The 24,381-nt window shown below is 41.3% G+C and overlaps 2 protein-coding genes across 5 annotated transcripts; both read left to right on the top strand.

The window, feature by feature from the left end:
• Nucleotides 1-15,027: 15,027 nt before the first annotated feature.
• Nucleotides 15,028-20,603, top strand: btbd10b (BTB (POZ) domain containing 10b). 4 transcript variants are annotated; one of them, XM_029145047.3, is made up of 10 exons: nucleotides 15,097-15,252; nucleotides 15,676-15,823; nucleotides 17,028-17,224; nucleotides 17,494-17,579; nucleotides 17,673-17,806; nucleotides 17,973-18,075; nucleotides 18,423-18,543; nucleotides 18,844-19,041; nucleotides 19,140-19,250; nucleotides 19,566-20,603. In XM_029145047.3, exons 2-10 carry the CDS (start codon nucleotides 15,723-15,725, stop codon nucleotides 19,895-19,897), a joined length of 1,383 nt encoding a protein of 460 aa, XP_029000880.1. In that variant the 5' UTR covers nucleotides 15,097-15,252; nucleotides 15,676-15,722; the 3' UTR covers nucleotides 19,898-20,603. The 4 variants fall into 4 exon arrangements, with proteins under 4 accessions (XP_029000878.1, XP_029000880.1, XP_029000879.1 ...); XM_029145045.3 differs by having other exon boundaries at nucleotides 15,028-15,165; nucleotides 17,494-17,806; XM_029145046.3 differs by having other exon boundaries at nucleotides 17,031-17,224; nucleotides 17,494-17,806.
• Nucleotides 20,604-22,784: 2,181 nt separating this feature from the next.
• LOC114852677 (GTPase IMAP family member 9-like) lies at nucleotides 22,785-24,239 on the top strand. The gene is made up of 2 exons (XM_029145231.3): nucleotides 22,785-22,918; nucleotides 23,323-24,239. The coding sequence occupies exons 1-2, from the start codon at nucleotides 22,876-22,878 to the stop codon at nucleotides 24,186-24,188; spliced, it is 909 nt and encodes a 302-aa protein (XP_029001064.1). The 5' UTR covers nucleotides 22,785-22,875; the 3' UTR covers nucleotides 24,189-24,239.
• Nucleotides 24,240-24,381: the final 142 nt, after the last annotated feature.

The raw sequence follows: 24,381 nt of genomic DNA, 5'->3' as shown, positions 1-24,381 counted from the left end.
TCCATTTTATGATCATCTTCTGATAGGAGCCTTATTCAGTGGCTTACAAACATTTGGTTTATTTCCTCTTTCAAGAACCACAATGGGAAAAAAACTGTTTCTCTAGAACAGCATTTTGTTTTTAAACTGGTTAATAAAAAGACTGAGATTTTTTTATTAGTAGACTTGTTTGCTCTCTGCTGTATGAAGTGTCCATTTGCCTGCTTGTATAATTAACTAACCTGAGGGCGTTTGAATGTTAACTGAAGCCAGAGCTTCGTGGCCGTGTTTTGTTCATTCTTTTTGGAACAAAGAAACAAATTCCAGTTCAGAGTTCATCAACAAATGCAGTTGGATCAGTGGACAGGGTGGACAGGCAGCGCCTCAGCCAAAGATCCACCCTCATACAGCATGTCACAGGATGATATCAGATGAGACGAGCTGTAAATCCGTGGCCATTGTCATCCCGTACCTCAGAATCCTTCCAGCAGCAGTGACCTGACGTCCCACTGAGCGGCTTCGGTTCAGGACCGCGTCTGGGGACGGATGAAAACCTGTAACCGTGCACAGTGTTTATCTCCGCGTGGCTCGAGGTCCAAGCACAAATCACCACGGCCGCCGTTTAAGCTGCGCCTTTGTTGCACGCAGCGTCGGTTTGTAGCGATTGTGGTGCATAAAGCGGGGCTGGCAGCACCTTCGGGGGGTGGAGGGGATAAAACGCACACCTGTGTGAGGTTAATGCGGCAGCCACAACAACAGCAACACAACGCCACAGGCAGCGGTTCACGCCACGTAACGCGCAGAGACCAGCGCTGCTCATTGTGTCTGAGCACCCAGTGCAGAGATCTGAGCTTGTACTAAATTAATTATGCTATTATACAGCTGTCATCTTCAGAGCATATTCTAAGGAGACACAGTTTGTACCTGAAAGCATGAGCGACTGACAGCGATTAAGATTTTCTCCTTTCTGTTGCCACTTGTGTTCAATTTCTTTGAAGTCTTTGACAGCTCTAAAGTCGCTCTCCACTCTTCTCCTTTCCAGCCACCGAAACACTAACAGAACAGAACAGAACAACGCCGGGTTATAATGCTATACATACGTACCACTTTATGAGGTAAAAAAAAATTCAATACAGCGACCACTAATGCCGTTGATTCTAAAGAAACCTGCATCACTGTCATAGATGACGCATCAGAAACTGTCTCACTCACTTCCTGTGGAACATCATTCATATTAAAAATGATAGCAGACAGAAATCTATAGGAAACATCCAAACCCTTCAGACTTTATGTGAACTGAATGAATAAAAATCACATATGCAGAATTTTGCAGAGGAAATGAAGGAGGCTGTTTTTCAGGTCTCGTATGACTCATAGCTTTGTCCCCAGTCTGTCACCAGGATGTGATAAATCGTACGCCGCCTTCCACTGCATGCTTAAGACATTTTTATAGATTGTTATAACAAAAGAATTAGAAGCATGAAATGTCAGTTTTCCTCGGCTCACTGACCTTTAAGCTTGAGCATTAGATCACAACAGCATTGACCAGATCTTTATTTAATGGTGTGTGCTGAATTTAAACATCTGGCTGGTCATGAAAAGTGCATCCTCTGAACGGCCACAGATGCCAATATGGAGCTACAGGCCTCCAAAGTGCTACATAAGCTAACGTCAGTAGCATATGCATTTATGAATTTAGGAAGAATGAAAATAACCCACGGTGGTATTTAATCCAATTTCTCTGATAAAAAACAAGGTTTCCATCATTGACCAGCAATGCCCTGAACAAAGTGTTAATTCTAACCAGGGCTTAAAAGAAGTGTATATTTTGCATGATTTCATTTTAAGTTGATTATTGTAGCTGCAGTTTAATTTCATTTCCATGAGTGATGAGGCACAAATTATTCTAAAATCTGCCCAGCAATTTTCACAAATTATTGCTATTATCCTTTCAGTAATTTCTCCTTTGGGGACGGACAGAGCCACCAGCACAGATGTTGAAGAACAGTTCATATTAAGTTATTGTACCTTCTCCAACATTCAAAAAACATCAAATCAAATAAATGCCATGCTTCAAAGTGGCATAAAAGCCTTTTTTTTTCACCCCAGTATAGTGTAATTAAGACTGGTGTTGCACTTACCTCATCGCTTCCTGGTTGGGGTTTGTAAACTGGGTGCGACCAACACCAACCAGATAAAATTATGGTCAAATATCGAATAATGATGCAGTGCTCTTCTCATCTAGTCCATTTACAGTAACCCATGGTTGCAAATGCATTGCTCTTCATTGAATGGCATATTGACAGTATGTGGGCGCTTTATAACAGCTGGATTGTTCTCAGTTTCACACAGTTAGTTGATGATAAAGCTCAGGCCAGATGTTAATTTATTAAAGGATGTAAGGAAACTTTAAAACCGCTAAAAAAGTGTTAAATCAGCAAGACCAAGCATCTGTGCTAAGAAGGTAATGATGAGGATCAAGTGGATCCGGGTTACTATAAAATATTATAATGCTTACGTTTAATTATGATTTCTACAGAGAATTAATGATTTCTTGGCATAATTAGAACTCTGTACTCGCTGAAATATATCTGGTCTGGGCACCGGTTCACTTGGTGTGATTTATGTGTTGCTTTTTAACATTACTTACAAAAAGAAATTTGGCAAATTTCCAATATATGGAAGTTAATGTCATGAATAATATGGAAATGATACAAGTGTGAGTCTCTTTAAATATAACTTGGCTTCGTGGCCATCAGTATCTGTCAGAGCTCATGAGACTATTTCTCTGCCTTGAGGTGGAAACGATTCCTGCACTGATGGTGTTACTTTACGTTTGGTCATGAATATGCATCAGAAAAGTGTGCATTTAATTAAATAACAGAAGCAGGTGCAGCGTGATATGCTCGGAGAGCACAGACGCTAGCTTTTCTGTATACTTTTCATTTTTTATTTCCTAGACAAACAACACCTTTGAAGGAAAGTCTAAATCCTGCCTTTGTTGACTTCAGACTTGGTGGAAAGTTGTGGCCTAAGCCCAGATACGTGTGAGAACCTGCACAAAGGTACTCGCTGATAGACGGCACTCGCTTTGTGCATGCAAGTTTCCAACATTTTAAAATTCTTTCTGAGCTGCAGGAAAAGCTAATCTCAGAAGCCAGGGTTCCCTCCAAAGGAAATTATTCACTTACAACCTTTAAAGATTAAAAGAGGTACATAATGAAATGTATTTTATACTCTGAGTGTGTGGCTGTCAAACCGTAGCCTGGGACAAATTTGTGAGTCTCGGCAGATAAGTCAGTCATTGAAGTCATGAGTGCTAATATACAATATGTAATGCTGCATGAGCTACGTGAAGAACAGCGTATGGGGAATGATAACGTGTTGTGCTAATGCTCCTAATATCAATCATACTAGCTCTCTTAAACTAAACAAGTTAAACTGGTGAAGAAGCAAAGCTGTGTGGCCTGAGTATCAGCAGGAGGTGGTGATCAGTGATCAGGTGCTGGTACGAGGAGGTCCACCTCCCAGGGGCATTTGCAGCAGTGGTTTACCACCAGCTCTTTGGAGCGTCCAGAGACCTCAGCACTGGAGGGATTGTGGTGGATCTTCAACACACCAGTGATGTTAAACTGTTCATGCTCAGGCAAATGTCTAAGCAAATCCAACATACAGCAGACCATCACGGTGGTGACCTCTGAACTCTATATTCTTAGCTTTGAGTGACTCCATGCACTGAGCAAGTGAACCTGTAGCATTTTATAATATTCACTTTAAGTCTACTTATATTACTTCTGTCATTTCCTTTTCTTAGGGCTCCGGCCACAGTTTTGCCTGCTTCTCTGCCTGCTTTTCTGAAATCCGTTATACTATAATGTCTTATAAATCCTAAAGCACAGTCTCTGGAAGCACATCACTAGAAATGTGGTTTGCGTCAGATGAAGCTCCTGCGTCTCCGGAGGATTCCTGAGAATACACGTGTTTTTATCCGTAGTGATGTAATTCCTATGCACAGAGCGGTTTCTGTACTCAGACTGTTGGGGACACTTTCCTGGTAAGCTCTGCTCTATTTATTCTAGCTGACAGCTCTGCAGTTTATTTCAGTTTCAGCACTCATCTCATGTCACCTGCTGCAGGTAGGAATCGCTGCTTGTTAGAGTGGTGCAGCGCTGCCAGCCGTTCTCCTGCAATGCTCTCAGACGTAAACTGCAAATAACCTCTTATCAGTCTTGATTTTCAGCCTCACCTGTATAAAGGACCACATAAAAAGCCCTGCAGCTCCACTGACCAGACAGGAAGCGTTGGAAAAGCTGTCCAATTTTCTTCCAACTCAGAAAAATTATCTCCTAGTGTTCGGCTTATTTTTTTTTTTGTACAATGTATAAACCACTACAGTATAGAATTACTGCAGGAATGAAAAACACAACAAAGGTGTTTTACATTTGCTCACATTTCAGGTAATTGCAAACCGTGGTGCAGGGCTCTATGGGTTACCATGGAGACAGTAAGCATTTTCATTTCATCATGTCTCCTCGTTTAAACCTCAAATATGTGTGCTGCTCACAAGAGAAGAACGGTCCCTGAGTGCATGAACGGCAGCATCTATTATTTTAGTCTAGTGCCACACATTTACACCTGTAAGTCATATAAATCTAAATGCTGAATACGTCTACAAACCTCACATCTTCTTTCATCTTCGTCTTTCATCCAGACGTCGACTGGAGGACTGAGAATCGTCCCATTTATTACTCATACATTGTGTTTACTGGTACAAAAACCTCCAAACAAACTTCATTAGAGGAGATTTTGTGTACTTTGTCTTCTGTAGTGAGTCGTGCGTATGAACTGTACTGATTTAGAAAGGTAACAGCCACTGGTTGCACGAGTTGGAGAAAGAAGATTATGACACAGTAGCGCACAAACAGAGTCTTTCTCCTTCTCAGAACTCCATCAACTCGCTCATTTTGTTTTGTACAGTAACTACAAGGTAATTACACTAATTGAGGCAATAGAGGTACAATAAGGAGCACATAAATTACCATAATTTAGCAGGATGTGCTTATTTCCTTTTATTGTTTTGTTCAGTGGTGCGTTTTTCTAGGCAGCTGAGTGAGCTGGCATTCATCCTAACTCCTAATTGTTTTGGCCAACAAACACGTGTAAACCAGGTTTTGGTTTGTTAGTTAGTAATGAAACAAGATCTTCAATCTGTAGTTTCATCAGCACGCTGCCCTCCTTGTATAAGGTTAAAAAATAGGTCTGCACTGAAGTGCAACTAGTACTGGGGAGCTTCAGGAGTCCCTGTTTTATTCAGGTGTTTATACGCGTCCCTGTATATTTTCCCCTCGATCAGCAACGCGCTCTGCTGCATGGAACCCTTCGCTGGCCTGAAGAAGGTTATCCATCCGTGCATCTCATCTCGTCTAGACTCCCACTGCTCCGGCCAAAGCTGCAGCTGCAGGGCAAAATCCAAAGTAAATGAGACAGTAATTGGAGGCTCTCTTCTCTGGCTGCACGCTAGTTAGACGTTCGGGCGTTTTTCATTATGCCGTTTCCTTTTTTAGATCAGGGATTTGTCAGTTAATCTTTAATGCTCGCTCCTTTGTCTGCTTTTGTTGTTTAAAAATTGTATTCAGACATGAATTAATTGCGTGGATTCTACTTTAATTTGTTGTTTTTTAATGATGTGTCGTCCTCCTGCTGACTCTGCAGACAGCTGGCGTCTGTGACACGTGTTATAAGCAGAAAGCATCATTGTTTTCTTTAATAAACTGTTGGAAAGTGACAACTAGAAGGTCACTGCACGAAATGAAGGATGTTTGGATAGTTTTACTGTTAACTTTTACTTTTAAAGACACATTTCGGTCCATTGTTGGATCCTTTCAGACGTGCTGCTGGAGTCTGGACCTGTGACTGAGCCTGAGAACAGTGTTTTCCTCCCACCGCCCGCCTGCGCCCGACACAGCGTGAGGCTGCACAGCGGAACCGAGCCTCTTCCATGTTTCAAAGTGGGGATGATTCTTTCAAACCGAAGCTGATGCAACGAGTCGAACCCTTTTTATGTTGTTTTAGCCAACTTTTGTTTATTTCCTGTGTTTCTGTGTCAAATGTGGGGGCTTGTTTGGTTTTATTTCGAGTTCAGTTCACTTTAGAGTCCGTTTTTAATACGTGTTCAATCACAGCTCCTACAACGGGAAGCTGTCAGCGTGTACCTGTCAGCAGGACGCCCTGAGAGACTCCAACCCTCTGCCAAGTAAACAATATTCCGTCCATTCAATGTCAGCAAAGTGGGCAGTAATCCCATAAAGCCTCCTACAGCTCCTGTTACAGTGTCACACTTTACTCAATTTTTTTTAATCTGCAGTTGTGATGTTTTTTGCGAATAAGGAGATTTCATTAGAGATTATTGACTTGGCTGTACGGTAGGAGGCTGATGGGAAGGATGTTTCCTACTGGTAACAATGCTGATTGGAATAATGGTATAAGCCCTTCATGTAGAAAACCTCAGCAGCTGACACTGCCTTCCCGTTCTCCTTGTGTGTCTGAGCATCATAAGCTTCGTGACTGACGGGAACACTTCCAGCACACAGACGGTGAACTGCTGCTGTCCCACAGGGATCTGGGCTCTCCCCACCTCCAGCGCCGCATCAGTCAAGCGCCTGAAAGCCCCAGAAGACCCCGATGTAAGGCCGGGAAAAGCCTGCACGAACACCGAAGCCGGACCAGCTGCAGTCAGAGCGACCTGCAGCTCAGGCTCAGGAGCCCCGACGTCAGCGCGCACCGCTCCCCACGTATGACAGCGTGACAGCCGTGTCTGTGCTGAACTCCATCACGTCCCTGGGATCAACAATCTCCCGGAGGCTCGAACGGAAATCCAGCATCGCCATCAAAAACTCCCAGCAGCACGAGGCCGAGTTCAGCCTGCTCGGGAAACCGCTGATTCAGTGTGACACGCACGGTCAGTGGACCTGTCTGTTTTCTGCACATCACTCATTGTCTAAACAAGACAAGCAGCAGCAGCAGGCTGGACTACTGCTGACCTGCCCACTATTCAGGACCCGTGTGACTCCAGAGTCAGGAAATGACTGAACCCTGACTCCTTCTTTGATAAAGACCACTCGATTCCATTGAATGGATTTATTTACTGACCAATATGAGTTTGTAACAAGTCAAATGCAGGTTTTGCCTTATGACAAAGTTGCCTCCACTACTTTTGAGAGACCCTGCCCCCTAAATCAAGCAATGATGCTGAGCTAATCAGCTGTGAGATGTTTCACCAGATGCATTAAGTTGTAAAATAAATAATTTAGCATATGGCGCTTCATTTATTTTCAAACTAATGGGTTCTTATTTTATTTACGTTCTGCAGCATCGCGATGAAGGCAGCGTCGCTCCTCTGGTGCCATATAGAAACAAAGCTGCTGGATGAACTTGATACAACTGCTCATTGCTTATCTCATTACATGGCAGCTGAACAGCGTGGCAGCAGAGAATTGTGAGCCATACGTTAAAACTCATCAGAAAATGGCAGATGCTAAGCGTGCAGACGCGGCGCTGCCGGAAAAATCATCAGATTCAAAAGTAATTTGACTTCAAACCCGCAACATGACCGCGCAGACAAATCGCTCCTCCTTCCTGCTCGTTCCCTGCTCTTAGCATTCACAGGCTGGCGTTTTCCTTCCACATGAGAAGCACCATCTCCCTGAAGACGTTTCAGTCCAACATGTCTTGAGTGGACTGCACACAGTCTCATTAAAGCAACCCTCCTCTGCATTTACTGGCAACGCACACGTTGCTTCCGTTTCCGATTGAAAAGCTTGTGTCAGGTTTTTTTGATCCAAGACCTCCTATGAGTGAAATTTGCTCTGAATGATTTTTTCTTTGGACGCGTGGCACCACTATTAATAAGGGAGGTGTGCTCCTCCAGGCGTTTGTGGCAGAGCTCTGTTTGTTTAAGCCCGATACACAGTGTGAGTACGAGATGTGTGCACTTTAAAATTCATAAACGTTCAAACGATCAAAAGCTCAGGACTTCAAATGATGAGTCTCACGCACGAGTTGCTTCTGCGGCCAGTTTGGTTCATTTCAGGAGGGCAAACAGAACAGAGCATTAGACACACACCTCAAACAGCTGTACACAAGTGGAGCCAAATATCGCTGCATGGCCGCGGTACAGGGATAATCTATATTCAAATGTGACAGTGAACCAGGTGCAGCATTGTATTATCCACAGTAAACAGAGGTGAGGCACTGTGATGTATGCGTCCGCCATGCAGCGCTGGCTGCACAGGTGAATTCTTAAAGGAATCTGCCACTTGTTTCCAACATAAAGCCCACTGATGAAAACTAATTACAATCTGGAGCCACCATTGTTTCACTCTGAATTTCATCTGGACTCCCATAAATTTCCCTTTATGCTCCGAGCAACGCGCCAATCTCTGTAAATAAATGTGAGAGGAAATCAATAAGTGATGCACAACATAGTCTTAAGGGTCTTTATTCCTTACTCCTGTGATGGTGAGGTTGTTTTCTGTATTTATAGACTGCGTTAAAGTGAAGTTGACACGTGCTTAATACCAGCACTTCAGAAAGGGGCTAATAGGAAGTACAAGGACGTGTGAGAGCGTCTCTGGGGTGGAAGCTCAAATTAAAAGAGCAGCAGCGTCATTAAGAAAGCGTTTTGTTACATGGTTACCTATTAACAAGCGATGTCAATCAAGTAATAATATTTAATTATTTTCCCTTAGATTGAACGACATAAAATACTACATTTATTATTTTCAGTCCATCCATAAAGCACCAGAAAGACTATAAGTAGAGAGTGGAGCAGGCATGATGGTAGAGTGGGGCCAGTCTGGCAGGAAGCTCATAGAAACACGTTGAAGGGGGAAAAGATGATAAGTGAGAACAGACAAATGCCTTTAAAAGCACCTACTGTACGTCTGGAGCTCCTCTCTGCTCCAGCGGCTGCAGAAGCTCCGTGTCTCCACCAACTAGCTCTCTGTAAATAGCAGACTGCACAGTATGCTGATAGTAATAATGCATAAATACCACTAATGTTGGAATGGCCGGATCAGTAGGAATGCTGGGGGCGACCGCGTGTCTGTCTGCAGGAGCCAGAATCAATGCATAGCAACACGTTGGCCTTGCTGCAACAAGGTTCCAGACTCCAAATACAATACTTTGATTGTATTTGCTGCAGTTTGGTCAGTGTCCACTGCAGTTGATACAGATGTTCACTTTCCCTGCATGCGCGCCTGATTAGTGCCTAGAACGCGTTGCCTCGCTGCGGTCGTGGGTCTCTCCGCTCACCAGCGTGGAGCCCTGCAGCCTGTCACACAGCAGTCAGAGGGGGTTAGTGAGCCAACTCCTGCGTTCCGCTTGCACAGCGGCATCCCCGCTCCAGTCAGCGTGCATTATCATTACCAAGGTAGCATTACTGCAGGTGGCACGTCTGCAAGCTGAAGTATGAACGTCCAGTCAGATCAACGCTAAACAGCTACTGATGCATGGAAGAGCAAACCACACGCTGCAGCCACGGCAAGGCAACAGAACAGTGTTTTTGTGTTACTGTACGTCCACTTAGATAGAGAAAGCTGCACCAGCCTTGACCACCTTCCACGCGTCAGATGCATTTTAAGTACTTCCTCGTTTATATTCTATTTCCTTCCAGCAAACGTCAACTTTTACCAGCAGCAACAATGTCACATTTTTGCTGTTATAGCATTCTTTGTTACTGTTTTATTCCCTGCAGTAGTTCAATGCATTTCTTTTCCACAGCGTGTTTCTCAATAATACGGGAAATAAATAAATAAATACAGAAATAAAATCCATCGCCGGCTTTTATAGCACGAGACATAACAGTATACGGCGGCAGCGCGTTACAAAGTGTGAGCAGAACTCAGCAAACCTATATTTTATCGAACAAACGATTTGGCAAAGCACTGTAACTAAAGTGCAGCGTGGCTCAATGAAATCACTCACATTTATGCGCATTTTAAATTCCACTTGTTCTCCAACCTTCCCGATGCCTTCATATTTCATTCATACCAATCCGCATGGGACCTGAGTGTAAACTTTGTGCTGAGCACCTGGAACAGCTGGAGAAGATCAGCGGGAGGTGTTTCCTCTCCTCCTCCATCAGCGGATGTCTGCGCACCAATATTTACCACACAGTCTGCTCTGATATCTTTATGTCAGCTCCTTTTAGCTGAAGCTGTTTTATACAGTATGCCATGAAGCAGATTCTGTCTAATTTGGCTGGATCTTTACATTAGCATATATATATTCACTGCACTGTGCAGAGTAAATTAGGTAATCCTGTTAACTATACAACTAATTATAATAATTATCCTACAGATGAAGCATTTTGACTTTTGGAGATTTGTTTTTTTTTTTCCCTTGACTGCATTCCATCAAATGATTCAGTCGTTCCTCCGAGTGCGTAAGAAATTGTTGCCCTTGGTATTATTTTATTCTTTCGTACTGTCAGGCAGCTCAGACTCCTGTTTTTCATTATTATGTTGCCCATGTGTGTGCTTTGATCTCATTTACATTTTTTTAATAATGCAATAAGGTGAAGACTATGAGCCCTTTGTCAATCCATAAAAAAGCTTCTAAGAGTATTTCAAGCAATGCATTTCAATAAACAGTGCGAGGCTGATTCACACTGGCTCAAGCTTGGGTTTGTTTAACTGTAGTGTTGAATCACGGCGCCATCTTGTGGCTGCTAATAAGTTTAACGTGCTGTTGTTGGAAGATTTGACTTGTCTTTTAAACAGAAAATCACTTTACATGCATTGCATTATGGGCTTGTTCATGTCACACAGGTCATATGAGCATATCATATTAATGTTCATGTTAGGTTAATGCGTTTATCGTGTCGTCTGTGAACGACTGCACTGTACGTCAAGTCCCTTTAAAAATGCACCAGTGGTTGCAGTGCTCCCTGTGGCAACGAGGCTAATTATCTAAAGCGTATTTTGTGGCTGTACAACAGGACGAGAGCAGATAAAACCAGACCCGAATAAAATAAGTGGATGAGTGTGTGTCCTCAGAGAATAACTAGAAAAGAACATTCATTACTTCCTGTTAGAAAAAACATGTGTACACAGCAAAGAGGAAACAGCAAGACAAGTTTGTGCTAATGACTTATTTATCACACTATGTTGATATTTGTTGTCTTTGAGAATAATAGTGATGATAATAATAGAAGGAGAATAAGGCAGCTTTAGCCGGAGCTCTGTTGTCTTCTACGTGCAGTGTGAAGCGATACTGACAACCAACCTGACACCACCACCACCTGTGCTGGATAATCAGATGGACATTGCAGCAGTGTGTGATAGATTGATGTGGGTATCACCATTAAACAAGCCTGACAACACTGGCAGAATCTGTTTTCACAGAGGTGTAAAATATTTAGTTTGGCAAAGAAACTGTTGAACAGCTCCAGAAAGGCCTGGACGCACATTTGGAAATGATTTACTGCCGTACTGGCTTCAACCCGGGCATGAGCGATAAATTCTCATCCAGACGAGATGATTTAGATATTTATTCTGTGTTTGTTTGGTTTCATAGGCAAAGGAGGGATGATGTTGACAGTCTAAATATATCTGATTTGGTTACGTGATATCTTGCAGAGAGGTGACCTCATTTCATGAAAAAACTGGATCCTTTTATAGTTTTCAGGGAAGGCGTTGCGTTGCGTGACCCTGGTGTCCTTCCATACCTTCCCACATGCGTTGAACAGACCAGAGAAGTCAAGTGTGTAAAAAAAAACTTTTTTACACCGAAACAGATGAAACTACATAAGATTGTGTTTGCGTTCCTCATATTATAAGATTTAAAGAACCGAAATAGACATTTGAGTCTAGCGAATATGGAAATAAATGGAGATGCAGTGAAACCCTAATAGGTATAGAAGCAGCCTATTTACAGCCGGTGCATTTATATATAGTTCAAAGAGATGAGTCACTTTATGTGCATTACTCTCTTTGTGACATGGGGGTGACCCACCTTAATGATTTGCGTGCAATTCGCCCCATCAATCCCCGTCAAGCCCTCTTGCACACCAGCAGCATGCCATGGCTGACATGGTTCACATTGTGACTGCATGAGGTAATGAGAGAAACTCGCTCTGCTACACTACACGTGTGCAAAAAATCCAGCTGGGCTGAAACCGCGGGGGGTGTTGAGAGCTGTTTACGCGCATGATGAAGAGGGCTGATGAAGACACAGGTCAGCATCATCTGTGCTGTGGACTCTACCCTTTAGTTTCTCAGAGTGGAGCCGGAGCCTCACACGCGGGCCTCACAAGCTTTTCTATAGTTTCTCACCTTTCTAACAAAAAATGTCATTTGTTTATTTGCTGTCACTAAGTTCTGCTTTTGAAATCATTCATTGCATATTCTGATGATGTGGAAAAACACACCCACTTCATTCACACAGCCATACAGTCAGTCTAGCTTGTGACCTTTTAACCGCTGAAAAGGTTTTTACTAGCTTAAAAGTAAAACACATAGTGTATTTTACACTATGACAGAAATATACAGGTCCTTTGTTGGCACCTATTCCTCCAGTCATGGCATAGCCATTCCTTTGCCACATTTAGAAAATGTCTTTCGTGGTTACCTAATGCACCTTGTCACACTTTGACAAGGTTAACCACAACCCATACATCACACAACTGTAATGCCACACATTTCAAAGAAGCAAGTTAACTGTGAGCTTGCATGTTTTTGAATAACTAAACAATCTTCCTTGTATTAATCCCCATTCAAAGGTTTTAGTTCATTAAAAGTCTAAGTGTTTTTTTTTACATTTTACATGTTTTAATGCAAATGTACATTTGAAGACTCAAATGTACGGATTCAGGTGTCTGTGAGAGCTGACTAATGCAGCACACAGTGTAGCAGTTGACTCTTCTACAGTGTCAACTACAGTTAATTTACACAGTGTAAAAGATGTGTAGATCCCCAGTCAGAGCAGGTGCAGCCTCCTGACTCTCTGAACATCCAGCACCAAATAGTAGAGGCTATCTCTTGTGGGATCATTTGTGGTTGAGCGTAATCATTAATCAGCCCTGGATTGGTCTCTCTGTTTCACTGCCTTCAGGCTGGCCTTGCTGCGCTTCTTCACGACCTTTAGATGCGTGCAGGATTTGAACCATAAAATAAATTGCATTGCTAATAAATTAAGCTTGACAGTCATGCCTTTCAGAGATATGTTTTCAATGCAGCGCTAATAGATGAGACATATGCTTGTTTCATACATCTTTCCCAATGACGAGATTCGTTTTACACAGGGCTTCGTATCAGAAACATATGCCTCATAATAAAAGTCTCATTATCCAGAATGATGAGTGAAAATGGGAGCAAGTCCAAAACCTGTGTGACAAACAGATCAGAGAACTTAGTGGAGGTGTTGAAAGATGAGTTAGTAGTGAGTGGTGGTGGAGGTGGTGTCATGCAGATGCCTTTTCCCATCAATGCATTGGAAAAGTGACATCAACATCAACAGTGAAAATGGCTCATTGATGACCAGGGGAGGGCTACGCTGTATATAAAGGGGAGAACCGTCCTCACACCAAAAGACTGATCAACAAGTTTGACTCCTTGATACAGCAGAGCCTCATTAAAACCTGCCTGCAGTCCCTTTTCCTGGATATAAGGACACAAAATCCGGTAAGAGCGACAGTGGATTAGTATTTATATGTATCAGTGTATGTTTTACATAATGTACACTGGAAAATGTCAGCAGGAGGCAATGAAATAGTTTTGCTAACAACATTTCTAACCACCATGTCCCTTTTTTGTTTCAGATAAAAAAATGTTTTCACTAAGGTACTTGGAAACACTGGTTGTGATACTCCTCCTCACGAGTTTACACATAGAGGCTAAACCACTGAGGTAAATTCTGCTTTAGTTAGCTTCTAGACTTTGTTATATTTGATCCTTGTAATTACAATAAACTATTGATAATGAAGAAACACAACTGGTACAATAAATAATTAATGTTGAAATTCTCTCTCTCTTATAGAAAAAGAACCATCAGTGAGGTACAACTTATGCACAACTTTCAGGAACACAAGCAAGTGGGCGAGAGGCAGGACTGGCTTCAGGACAAGTTAAAAAAGATCGTTGTTGTTAAACCACAACAAGGACATTTGGGAAATATTAAAAATGACGTACTTGGACCAAACATGTGGACGAGTTGAATATGACTGATTTGGTCCAAAGCATTTGGCTCAACAGAAGCCTTGTCTAAAAATATAGAGACTGAAAATCAGACAGTTTTTATTAGTTTTTATGCCGTATGTCTTTTTTTAAACTTTTTATTTATTTTTTCCAAATGTATTTATTATTTAGTTTAATTTTTTGTTTTATTTATTCATTGTTGTAGGTAAGCTTAAAGATTTATTTCATTTGATTTGTTTACATGATTTTGTAAAGTCTAGGAATAGTTAATTTACAGCCATTTCAATGAATTGTGTAAAAAAGTAACATTTAAGAACATGATTGTCTGATTTGTTTAATCATTACCCTGTAAATTCCTTTCCTCAAATTTCTAAGCTGATTGCTGAACTAACAGTACATGTTCTGTTTGCATTAGTTTATTTGCACATTGAAAGCATTCTTTAATTTAACTATTTTATTTTATTAATATATTAATTAGCATAATGTTACTAAATAATACAGCTCATTTGGTTGTATTACTTTATATCTTGCCATAGTTTCCAATGAAAGTTGTCATAAACAACAACAAAATAACCCCGCAAAAATAAAAAAATACAATGTACCAGTTAAGACAATCTGGTCTCTATTATACTCTAATAATAATCTATTACTTGTTCTTTTGTTAATTTGCACATATGTTTAAAGTATTTAAGAAATATTAGAGCGTACACCTTATTAAAATTGAGAGGAAAAACAAAAGCTCGTCCTCAACATATCGCGATACCTCGCGGAGTAGTCGCTGTGCCCTATTAAGGAAAACTTTTGAAGACTTAATTCACAGCCTGGGAATCAACCTGATAACCGTCACAACACTTCATTGTTGGTAATTCACTTTTAGGGGATAAACGTAGTTAGCAACTTCGCAGCATCTAGGTCAAATTCATTTAAATGCTCTGCGTTTACGAGCGTAATGACGTCAGACGTCAACCGTCGGCACGTCGGACGTCAGTGGGTGAGTGTTTTGAAAGGAGATGGATGGTTAGCTGCTGAGCGGCTGGGATTAGCTAGCGTTACACTACAGCGGAAAGAGACCGAATAGGTACCCTTTTTTTCATTTCTTGCAATGTTTGACCAGAATATTATTCTGAAGCCCGTTGTGTTTGAAGAATTCTACCAGTCACCCAGCTATTTCAGAGCATAAGTTTAATAATTTGGCGGATCGTTAGCAACGCTAACTAAATAGCTAGCTGTTTAGCTAGGTAGGTATGCTAACAGGAAACTAGCTAGCTAACGTGATCGCAGGGTGACTCATTTTGACAGCAAATTAATCAAGATTGTGTTCTGAAGTGTACATATTTTTTCCAGCTTTAACGTAATTTACAGCCGTGGCCCCTTTAGTGTCTGGACGTTAAAAGCCAACATTACACCCGAACTCGCTATGTTAGGCGATAGAAGATAGCCTGTAGGTGCCTGTTGTGTGATCAGGGGTTCGAGCTGACTTGTTGATTTGACCATTAACCAGATTATGAACGGTGAAAGACCCAGGCTGGACTCCCCTCTGTACGGGTGATGGCAGCACGCCTGCAGTCATATGACAGTAACTCCAGTGACACAGAAACCTGGGAAGGAAACGCAACAAGCCGACCTCGCAAACTCTGCAGGCATTTGAGGTGAGTTGAAATGCTGTTAGATCCCAAAGAAGACCACTAATTAATTAGTTATTTACTGTGTAATGGCCTTCCTATTAGATGACATTAATATAATTAATATTATATACCATTTTAAAATTAAGTCCCCAAGGTGCATTACAAACTTAGTAGTGATGGGGAATAAATTGGGCCCAAGGGGATGCCTGTCATTGAGTCCAACAAGATATTGTATCAGGATATATTTCTCTTGACTCAGGTTCACCCAGTTTTGTATTTTGAGCTATGATTGGCTTTTGTAAAGGTTTGAAGGCCATTATGAATGCATTTAAAGAGATAAATCCTTACTGCTATATAGTAATAGTAATAAGAACATTTAATATTAGATCATAATGTGTTGTCTTACAAGGCATAAGTAGATGACTAATGAGTCCCTTAGTTTAACAAATGTCTTCTTCTAAATTAAATTGTGGATTAAACCTATCCTTTACACTTTTGAAGGAGTTTTTTCATCTCTTCCCACTGTCAGCTGTCTGCCAGCAGGACCGTGTGTGTTCACATTTGTACAGCATTTATAATGTCACTCCGCAACTCCTTTCCTGTTCTTATTTTTACTTTTTTACTTGATTGCACTAGATTCTTTAGGATTAGTTTTACTTTGAAAACATGTCACAAAATAATTAAAATAAAAATTTAAAATATAATTCCAATGTTTGGATTCACTCACTTCAGATTATATCATATCGTATCATTAATGTGTATTTGCCGTCAAAGCAAAGGCAGTCTTAATATATCATGTGTCACAAATCATTATGCAATATTGTCCACCATTGTTGTTCACAAAACTACAGTGTGCAGAACAAGTAGAAATCATAAATCAATCTTCTTGTTGACCAGACTTCATGAAACTAAGATTATTAGGACATAAGAAACTTGACTTGGTTTCAATCTATGCATGATTCACAGCTCACAGAATGTGAACTGTCTGGTTGTTGAAGATGTTTTTAGGGCTTCTCACGTAAGCTTGTTGGAGTGACTGTGCTATTTATTGATGATTACTTTTGACACTGCTGTGTATGTAAATTAGATAATAATGCTAAGGAGTGACAAGCCTGCTAAATTCCTTGCAATGGCAATGTAGCCCCTGTTTGAGTCTATCTGTTTTTTTCAGAGTTTTCTTAACAAATTCAAATAAAATCTATAAAATTCTTGCTTTTGCTTTGAAAAGCAGCAGTCAGGCCCGAGTATCTCGAGTGACGGTAGAACAGTGGAAGATGAGTCTGCATGGTGCCAATGGGGGCTGTGACCGCTCACGTGACCGCCGCCGCTCTAGCGATCGCTCCAGGGATTCCTCACATGAGAGAGAAGGCCAGCTTACCCCCTGCATTCGCAACGTCACCTCACCCACCCGCCAACACAACAGTGGTAAGCACGCACGCAAGGAAGACAAGGCTTAAGTTGATATCATTGACGGTTTTATAGAAGTGCCAGATGCTTCAACCTGGACTTAGCTTTCAGACAAAAGCTGTGAATTATGGTGTTAAACTGGCATGTGAATTAACTACTGCTATCATAGATGGATCATAGCTGGGTCTGTAATGCTGGTAGCAATTCCTGCCTTTTTCCAATAACATCCAAATAAGAAATGTATGTGAACTGTTATGTAGGTTGTTCTTATTTCTGTTTGTGTAAAGACCGTGAACGAGATGGACCATCATCACGACCCAGCAGTCCACGGCCACAGAGAGTCTCTCCCAGCGGCTCCAGCAGCAGTGGGGTGGTGAGCAGTCGCAACAGCAGCCTATCCAGTACTGAAGGCACATTCAAAAGCTTGTTAGCTGGAGAAATGGTTTCTGTCTACGACAATCCTAAGGACGGAGGAGCGAGTGCCAGCATTGGAAACCGAAACATTAGGACCTCAGAAAGAGTCACTCTGATTGTTGACAATACGCGGTTTATAGTCGACCCTTCCATCTTCACTGCACAACCCAATACAATGTTGGGCAGGTACAGTACACTTTGACTAAAATATCTGAATAAGAATTATATATTATTGTATATATTAGTATTATACAATATATCAGTAGTTTATGCGAAACATCTGTATGCATATAAACAGACAAAATTGATTTATTGGAAATGCAGAGAATAAAACTAAGCTTCTTTATTTCAGAATGTTTGGATCTGGAAGAGAACATAATTTTACACGGCCCAACGAGAAGGGGGAGTACGAGGTGGCTGAGGGCATCAGCTCAACAGTTTTCAGAGCAATTCTGGTCAGTCTCTATTTAGTACAGTTTCATTTTATTATGTTACAATGGTATGAAAATTTGAAAGATGACTGAGAATTATGCTATCAAATTTAACGTCGGCACAAACCACAGCTTCCAAAGTGTGAATATCAATCAGCACAATACATAACAAATACAATACATACGTTATTGCATATTGCACGTTACAAACCAACATGAAAGCAGAACGTCTAGAGGTTTGTGGGTTAATATGGAAAGCTATGAGCTTCGATTAGCTGATACACTTAATTTTTTCATGTCTATTTTATGTTAAATGAACGGATTAGCGCAGTGTTTGAGCTGCTTTCATTGTGATTTCTTGTAATTGGCAGGATTACTACAAATCTGGGATAATCCGTTGTCCTGATGGAATCTCTATCCCTGAGTTGCGTGAGGCGTGTGACTATCTATGCATCTCCTTTGACTACAGCACCATCAAATGCAGAGACCTCAGTGAGTATGCCCTCTGGGCTGTCAAAGCTGTTGCACATTAATGTGCAAGCGAAGTGAGTAAACAAAGAAGCATCAAACTGCTGATTTTCCTAGGTTAAAACACTGTTTTAAAACATAAAATCACTCTAAGCATTACTGATTGTAGGCAGAATGAACCTTTTCATAGTTAATCAGAAATGTTCTTTCTGCAATATTACTCAGTGAACTGCAAAAGCTTCTATTTTTATTCATGCTTCACTTTGTGAGGTACACTGTCAGAGTAAATATAAATGAGCTCTAACTCTGTCTCTCAATCATTAGGTGCCCTGATGCACGAGCTGTCCAATGATGGTGCTCGGCGACAGTTTGAGTTTTACCTCGAGGAAATGGTTTTGCCTTTGATGGTGGCCAGTGCTCAGAGCGGAGAGAGGGAATGTCACATTGTAGTCCTCACTGATGACGATGTGGTGGACTGGGATGAAGAATATCCCCCACAGATGGGAGAGGAGTATTCACAGAGTATGTATACACTGTACAGTACAGACACGGGTTTCTAAATGTACAAATCATAAGTATGTACCGTAATATGTGCATTCTGTTTTCATCTTTATTTACAGTCATTTACAGCACAAAACTGTACAGATTTTTCAAGTATATTGAGAATCGAGATGTTGCCAAGTCAGTGTTAAAGGAACGAGGTTTGAAGAAAATTCGACTGGGCATTGAAGGCAAGTAAAGTATAATTTTTTAAGCCATGTTTGTTATAGTTCATAGTTGCTACATGCAAGAATAAAATGTATGAAAATATAAAATACTTTAGAAAAGGTCAAGAGAAGGAAAAAGAGAATCTTGTGTTTATTGGTGCCTGTTGAGCAAAAATGAAAATTACTAAGGTCAAAATTACTCAAAAGCAGCTTTCTGCAGTAATTGTTGTAACTGCAAACAAGTCAAATGTGATGAAGTTTAACATCCAAGCCAAACTGGGTGCACTTTAGATTCAAAATGAACTGGGCTAATGGGTATGGTTTCTGTGCTGTGGACAGGTTACCCTACATATAAAGAGAAAGTCAAGAAGCGACCAGGAGGCCGTCCAGAAGTCATTTACAACTACGTCCAGAGGCCCTTCATCCGCATGTCCTGGGAGAAGGAAGAGGGTAAAAGCCGCCACGTAGACTTCCAGTGCGTTAAGTCCAAGTCCATTACCAACCTGGCGGCGGCAGCTGCAGACATCCCCCAGGACCAGCTGGTTGTGATGCACCCCGGTCCTCAAGTGGATGAACTGGATATCCTACCTAATCATCCACCCAGTGGGAATCACTACAGCAACAACTACAGCAACGAGCCTGATCCTGATGCACCTTCGCCTGCTGTCTGAGGACTCCTCGGTCCTCTTTCAATGCCTCTGCTCCTGTCGTACTCCTCTAGTCCTACTCCCAGCATGCTGCAGCATGGAGCGCCATGGGCACCATAACCATAATGCCTTGACACCTCCTTTGCAGCCTTAGAGCCTCAAGACCTGGATGACTGTAGAAAGAATACACAAGACATGAGACTGGTGAAAGGAAGAGTTCACTATTATGTTAATTTCATTTTCTACTTGACCAAAGGATTTTATTTTTCTGTTTGGTGGAAAAAGAAATCTGTAAAACACTTTTAACATTATTATTTACAATTCTATTGTACCTTAAATTGATGACTTTGGCTGAGCACTCTTATGGTGTCACTGTTTTCTCACAGGTTTTATTTCACTGATCATATTGATTTTCATTCTCTTGGGTGGCCTAACTATTAGATGTGCTTTGGGGGGGAAGAAAACAAGCTGTTATGACTCTGTGGTCGTGGAGAAATTCAGTTATCACCACTTAGTGACATGATCTCCAGTCGATCTGCTATCAGATGTCTTTGACTCTTGTAATGAGGTATGTAGTCATTGGTTGCATCTGATATGTGATGTTATGCTCCTCCTGCAGTCAAGATATTAAGCAGAGCACAGGCTGTTGTGGTCAGAATCTTTTTTTTTTTTTTGTGCAAAGCTTGAAATTGTTGTTTAATATAAACAAAAAATAAAGAAGTCAATATAATATGTTTGTTTGATCCATCTACTTGAGGATTCCAACGCTACATATAATTTATAGTAATAATATAAGGAATGAGACTTTTAAGTTTAGAGATTTATCTTTAAAAAATATACTGAGACAAAACATTCTTCTTAAACCGGTGATGTCTTCCGTCTCCACCTCTTTGATTGAAGGGTTCATAAAGCTGAACCAGCAGCCTCTTAGTGTCATGAATGAGCCATGCTTTATTTTTACCTTGCAGCAGTTGGTATTGATCTTCTCTGTCATGTGCAGCACTTCCAGCCAACAGCAACAGAGGATACAAGGACTGGGGATGGATGAACTGTCACAGCTTCATTCTGCTGCAAATATCTTGAAACTAGCATCAATTTACAAGGAGTCAGATAATGGGCACTAAACTAAGACCTTTTTACAGTAAAAATGGACCTTTAATCTAGAATAACAAACTTCCAAACTAGCTGCTGGTCTGATCTGTCTTTTGCTTCGTGGTTTTGTTGACTTAAATCTAAGACTTAGAGTATTCACTAGAGGACTGAGTGGACAGCCCCAGTATTTATACCTTGTTACAACCCCCCATATGTAAATGTTGACTGGCCTTTGATATAGATAAATCAGTAAACCCAACCAAATGCTTTATGACCCTCCAGAAACAACCCACAGCCCACAGCACACCATGTCATGATACGAGGTTTTCCACATTAATATCACAAACCACTGACTAATAGAGACGCATCCTTCCATTCTTTGTCTTTCTTGTAGAAATATCAAAATCCTTTTGTTGACCCCATATTATACTGAGATACAAATGACTCTCCTAAGCTATTTTACCCCAACAGAGCTTAATTAAAACCACTCCTTCTACTCTTTTCATAATGAAAGTGAAAGCACAACTGTTGCTTAACACTGTCCAAATGTCTTACCTGTTGCAACGAATATCAACATCAATAGAACTGACACATGAGTTTTGAACAATCCACACCCAACCCTAGGGAGCAAACGGCCGTGTTCTTGTTTTGTGAAAAAGGTCCACGCACCTCTTTGTTTCACCGTTTTTCTATGAAACAACAGTCAGGATGATTCACAGGGATGTCATATTTCACTAAAACGTTTTGTTTAAAACGTTGAACAGCCAGTTCAAACCTGTTAACTCGTCAGGGGCACCTCTGCTGCTGTTAGTGTCACTGCTAAAGCAGGAACTACATGCATCCATTTTTCTACCGCTTTATCCCAGCTGTCTTTGGGCGAGGGGGTCCACCCACAGGGCAACACACAGACAGACAGCCATGCACACACTCACAGACAATCTAGAGTGACCAATGAACCTAATGCATGTTTTTGGACCGTGGGAGGAAGCTGGAGAACCGGAGAGAACCCACGCAAACATTGGGAAAACACGCAAACTCCACACAGAAAGGAACCTGGTCCAACCCAGGACCTTCTTGCCAAGGCGACAGTGCTACTTTACCCACCGCACCACCGTGCCGCCCCTGCAGCGACTACAGTGAAGGAAAAATTACAGGATTCACTGTGATGCAGTCAGTCAAGGCGTCCATCAGGTCATTGTTTAGATGTTTGACACAACGAAGGAGGTGTGTGATGCTGTTCACACTGATCCATGAACAGTCATCAGGAGCTGCTAGCAGTAAGAAATTACAGAGCAGCAGTGGTAGTAGTTACTGCAGTATTTATGTCACCAATGGGCTTCTGTGTTGTGTCAGTGTAGGTGAGGACACTGGGTTTACTGTGAAAACATCTTTGTTTATTGTGATGTAGAAAAGTAGGAACAAGAACGACATTTAAATAATCTCCTTTAGCTCCTTCTGTACACACATTAACACAAAAAGATGAGGTGGAAGTTATAATAAATAAAAAACACAAAGCCTCAGTAAAGTAAAAAAGTAAGACCACATTTCACCCTGTCCACCAGAAACTACTGCTTTGTACGTGTGGTGAAACTCTGACTCAGTCAAACAGAAACATTAAACCTGCATCCCTGTGAATCATCCTACTTTTCCCTGATGTGTCACAGAAAACAGGTTAAACAAGAACGTGTAAGGATTTTCCTTTGCCAAATTAAGCTGCAGTCACTGAACACATACAAACCGCTGCCTCCTACAGTAGGTTAACGGCTTAAACATTCGTTTGCTTTCACTTTCGTTAAGCAGAGTAGAGGGAGTGGTTCTGGCTTAGGTGGTGTATAAAAGCATCAAGTGTCAGTATCCAACTAAAAGCAGCCAGGACAAAGTCTTCAGTATCTGCACTGCTCTTGTTAGAAATGGACAAAGCCTCTAACAACCTAAATATGTCCAGCGAAGCAGGTGAGTCATGATGCTGCATGTGTGTTTAAAACTGTCTGATGGTTGGGAAGCAAAGCTCAGTACAGTATGATTTGATGTCATGGAAAACAGTTAGTTACAGCAAGTGTCTCATACTGTACATGTACATCTTTTTTAACTACTTACTCTTACTCTTACTAATAAAGCTCTGGAGTTAGGTTTCACATTAAGCTCTCACCCAAATCTTCTTTTATAAACTGATTGAATTCAGAGAAGCAATGCGTTAAAATGCTATTTGCTATTTGCAGGAGACACTGTTCAGTGATTCTAGACACATTTGGACTTTGCTGACAGATGGAGCAGAGAACAATGAAGTGATTTAGTGACAAGGAGTCAAATGCAGTTTACATACAGATGATTGCAATTAGAATTTTCTATCTACACAGGACTTATCACAAATAATGAGGAGCTGAAGATTGTGATGGTTGGAAAGACTGGAGTCGGAAAAAGTGCCAGCGCAAACTTGATCCTGGGTCGAGAGGCGTTTGTGTCAAAGCTTTCTGCTAAATCTATGACTACAGATTGTAAAAAGGTAAAAGGTTTGGTGAATGGACAGAAGGTTGCTGTCATTGACACCCCAGGTCTGTTTGACACCAGAAACGATGAGAAGAAAACAATCAAAGATCTGAGTCAGTGCATCTCCTATGCGTCTCCTGGACCCCATGTCTTCCTGGTGATCATCAGGTTGGCAAGATTCACTGATGAGGAAAAGAAGACAGTCGAGAAGATTCAACAAGTCTTTGGTGAAGCTGCAGACCAGTACAGTATGGTTCTCTTTACTGGTGGGGATGAACTTACAGAACCCATTGAAGATTTCCTGGACGACTGTTCAGACCTTCAAGAACTTGTGGCCAGATGTAACAACCAGTATCATGTCTTCAATAACAAGAATAAAGATGATCGCTCTCAGGTTGATGAGCTGCTGCAGAAGATCAGGAACATAGTGGAGAAAAATGGAGGAAGTCATTACACCAACGAGATGTTCCAAGAGGCCGAGAGAGCAATAGAGGAGGAGAAACAACGTATCCTGAAAGAGAAGGAAGAGGAAACACGCAGAAAACAAGAAGAAATTAGGAAAAAAGTGGAAAAAGAATATGAGGAAAAGATGAAAATAAAAGGAGAGGAGATGCAGAGGGCTATTCATGCAGAACAACAACGAATAAGGAAAGAGGTGGAAAGGGAGGCCAGAAGAAGAGCTGAAAAAGGAAACTTTTGGGATGATATCTGTCGTTTCGTCCGGAGGATTTTCTAAAACGTATAAAAGCATTGAGGTTAAGTGTCAAATGATTTTGTAGCTCAACAGAAAAATGTTCCTGTAAATGATGTTGTAGTACGATCTCTAGAATGATCTCTGTCCTGCATTTAATAATCCTAACAATGTTCTGTACTGTACAACATACAGTAACGGGCCTGGGTTAGTTACACGTAGCTTAAGGCAACAGCTA

Source organism: Betta splendens, chromosome 3 (genome assembly GCF_900634795.4).
Source record: "Betta splendens chromosome 3, fBetSpl5.4, whole genome shotgun sequence".
Taxonomy (NCBI): Eukaryota; Metazoa; Chordata; class Actinopteri; order Anabantiformes; family Osphronemidae; genus Betta; species Betta splendens.
The sequence above is the reverse complement of the archived record's forward strand: the minus strand, read 5'-3'. Positions and strand labels throughout refer to the sequence as shown.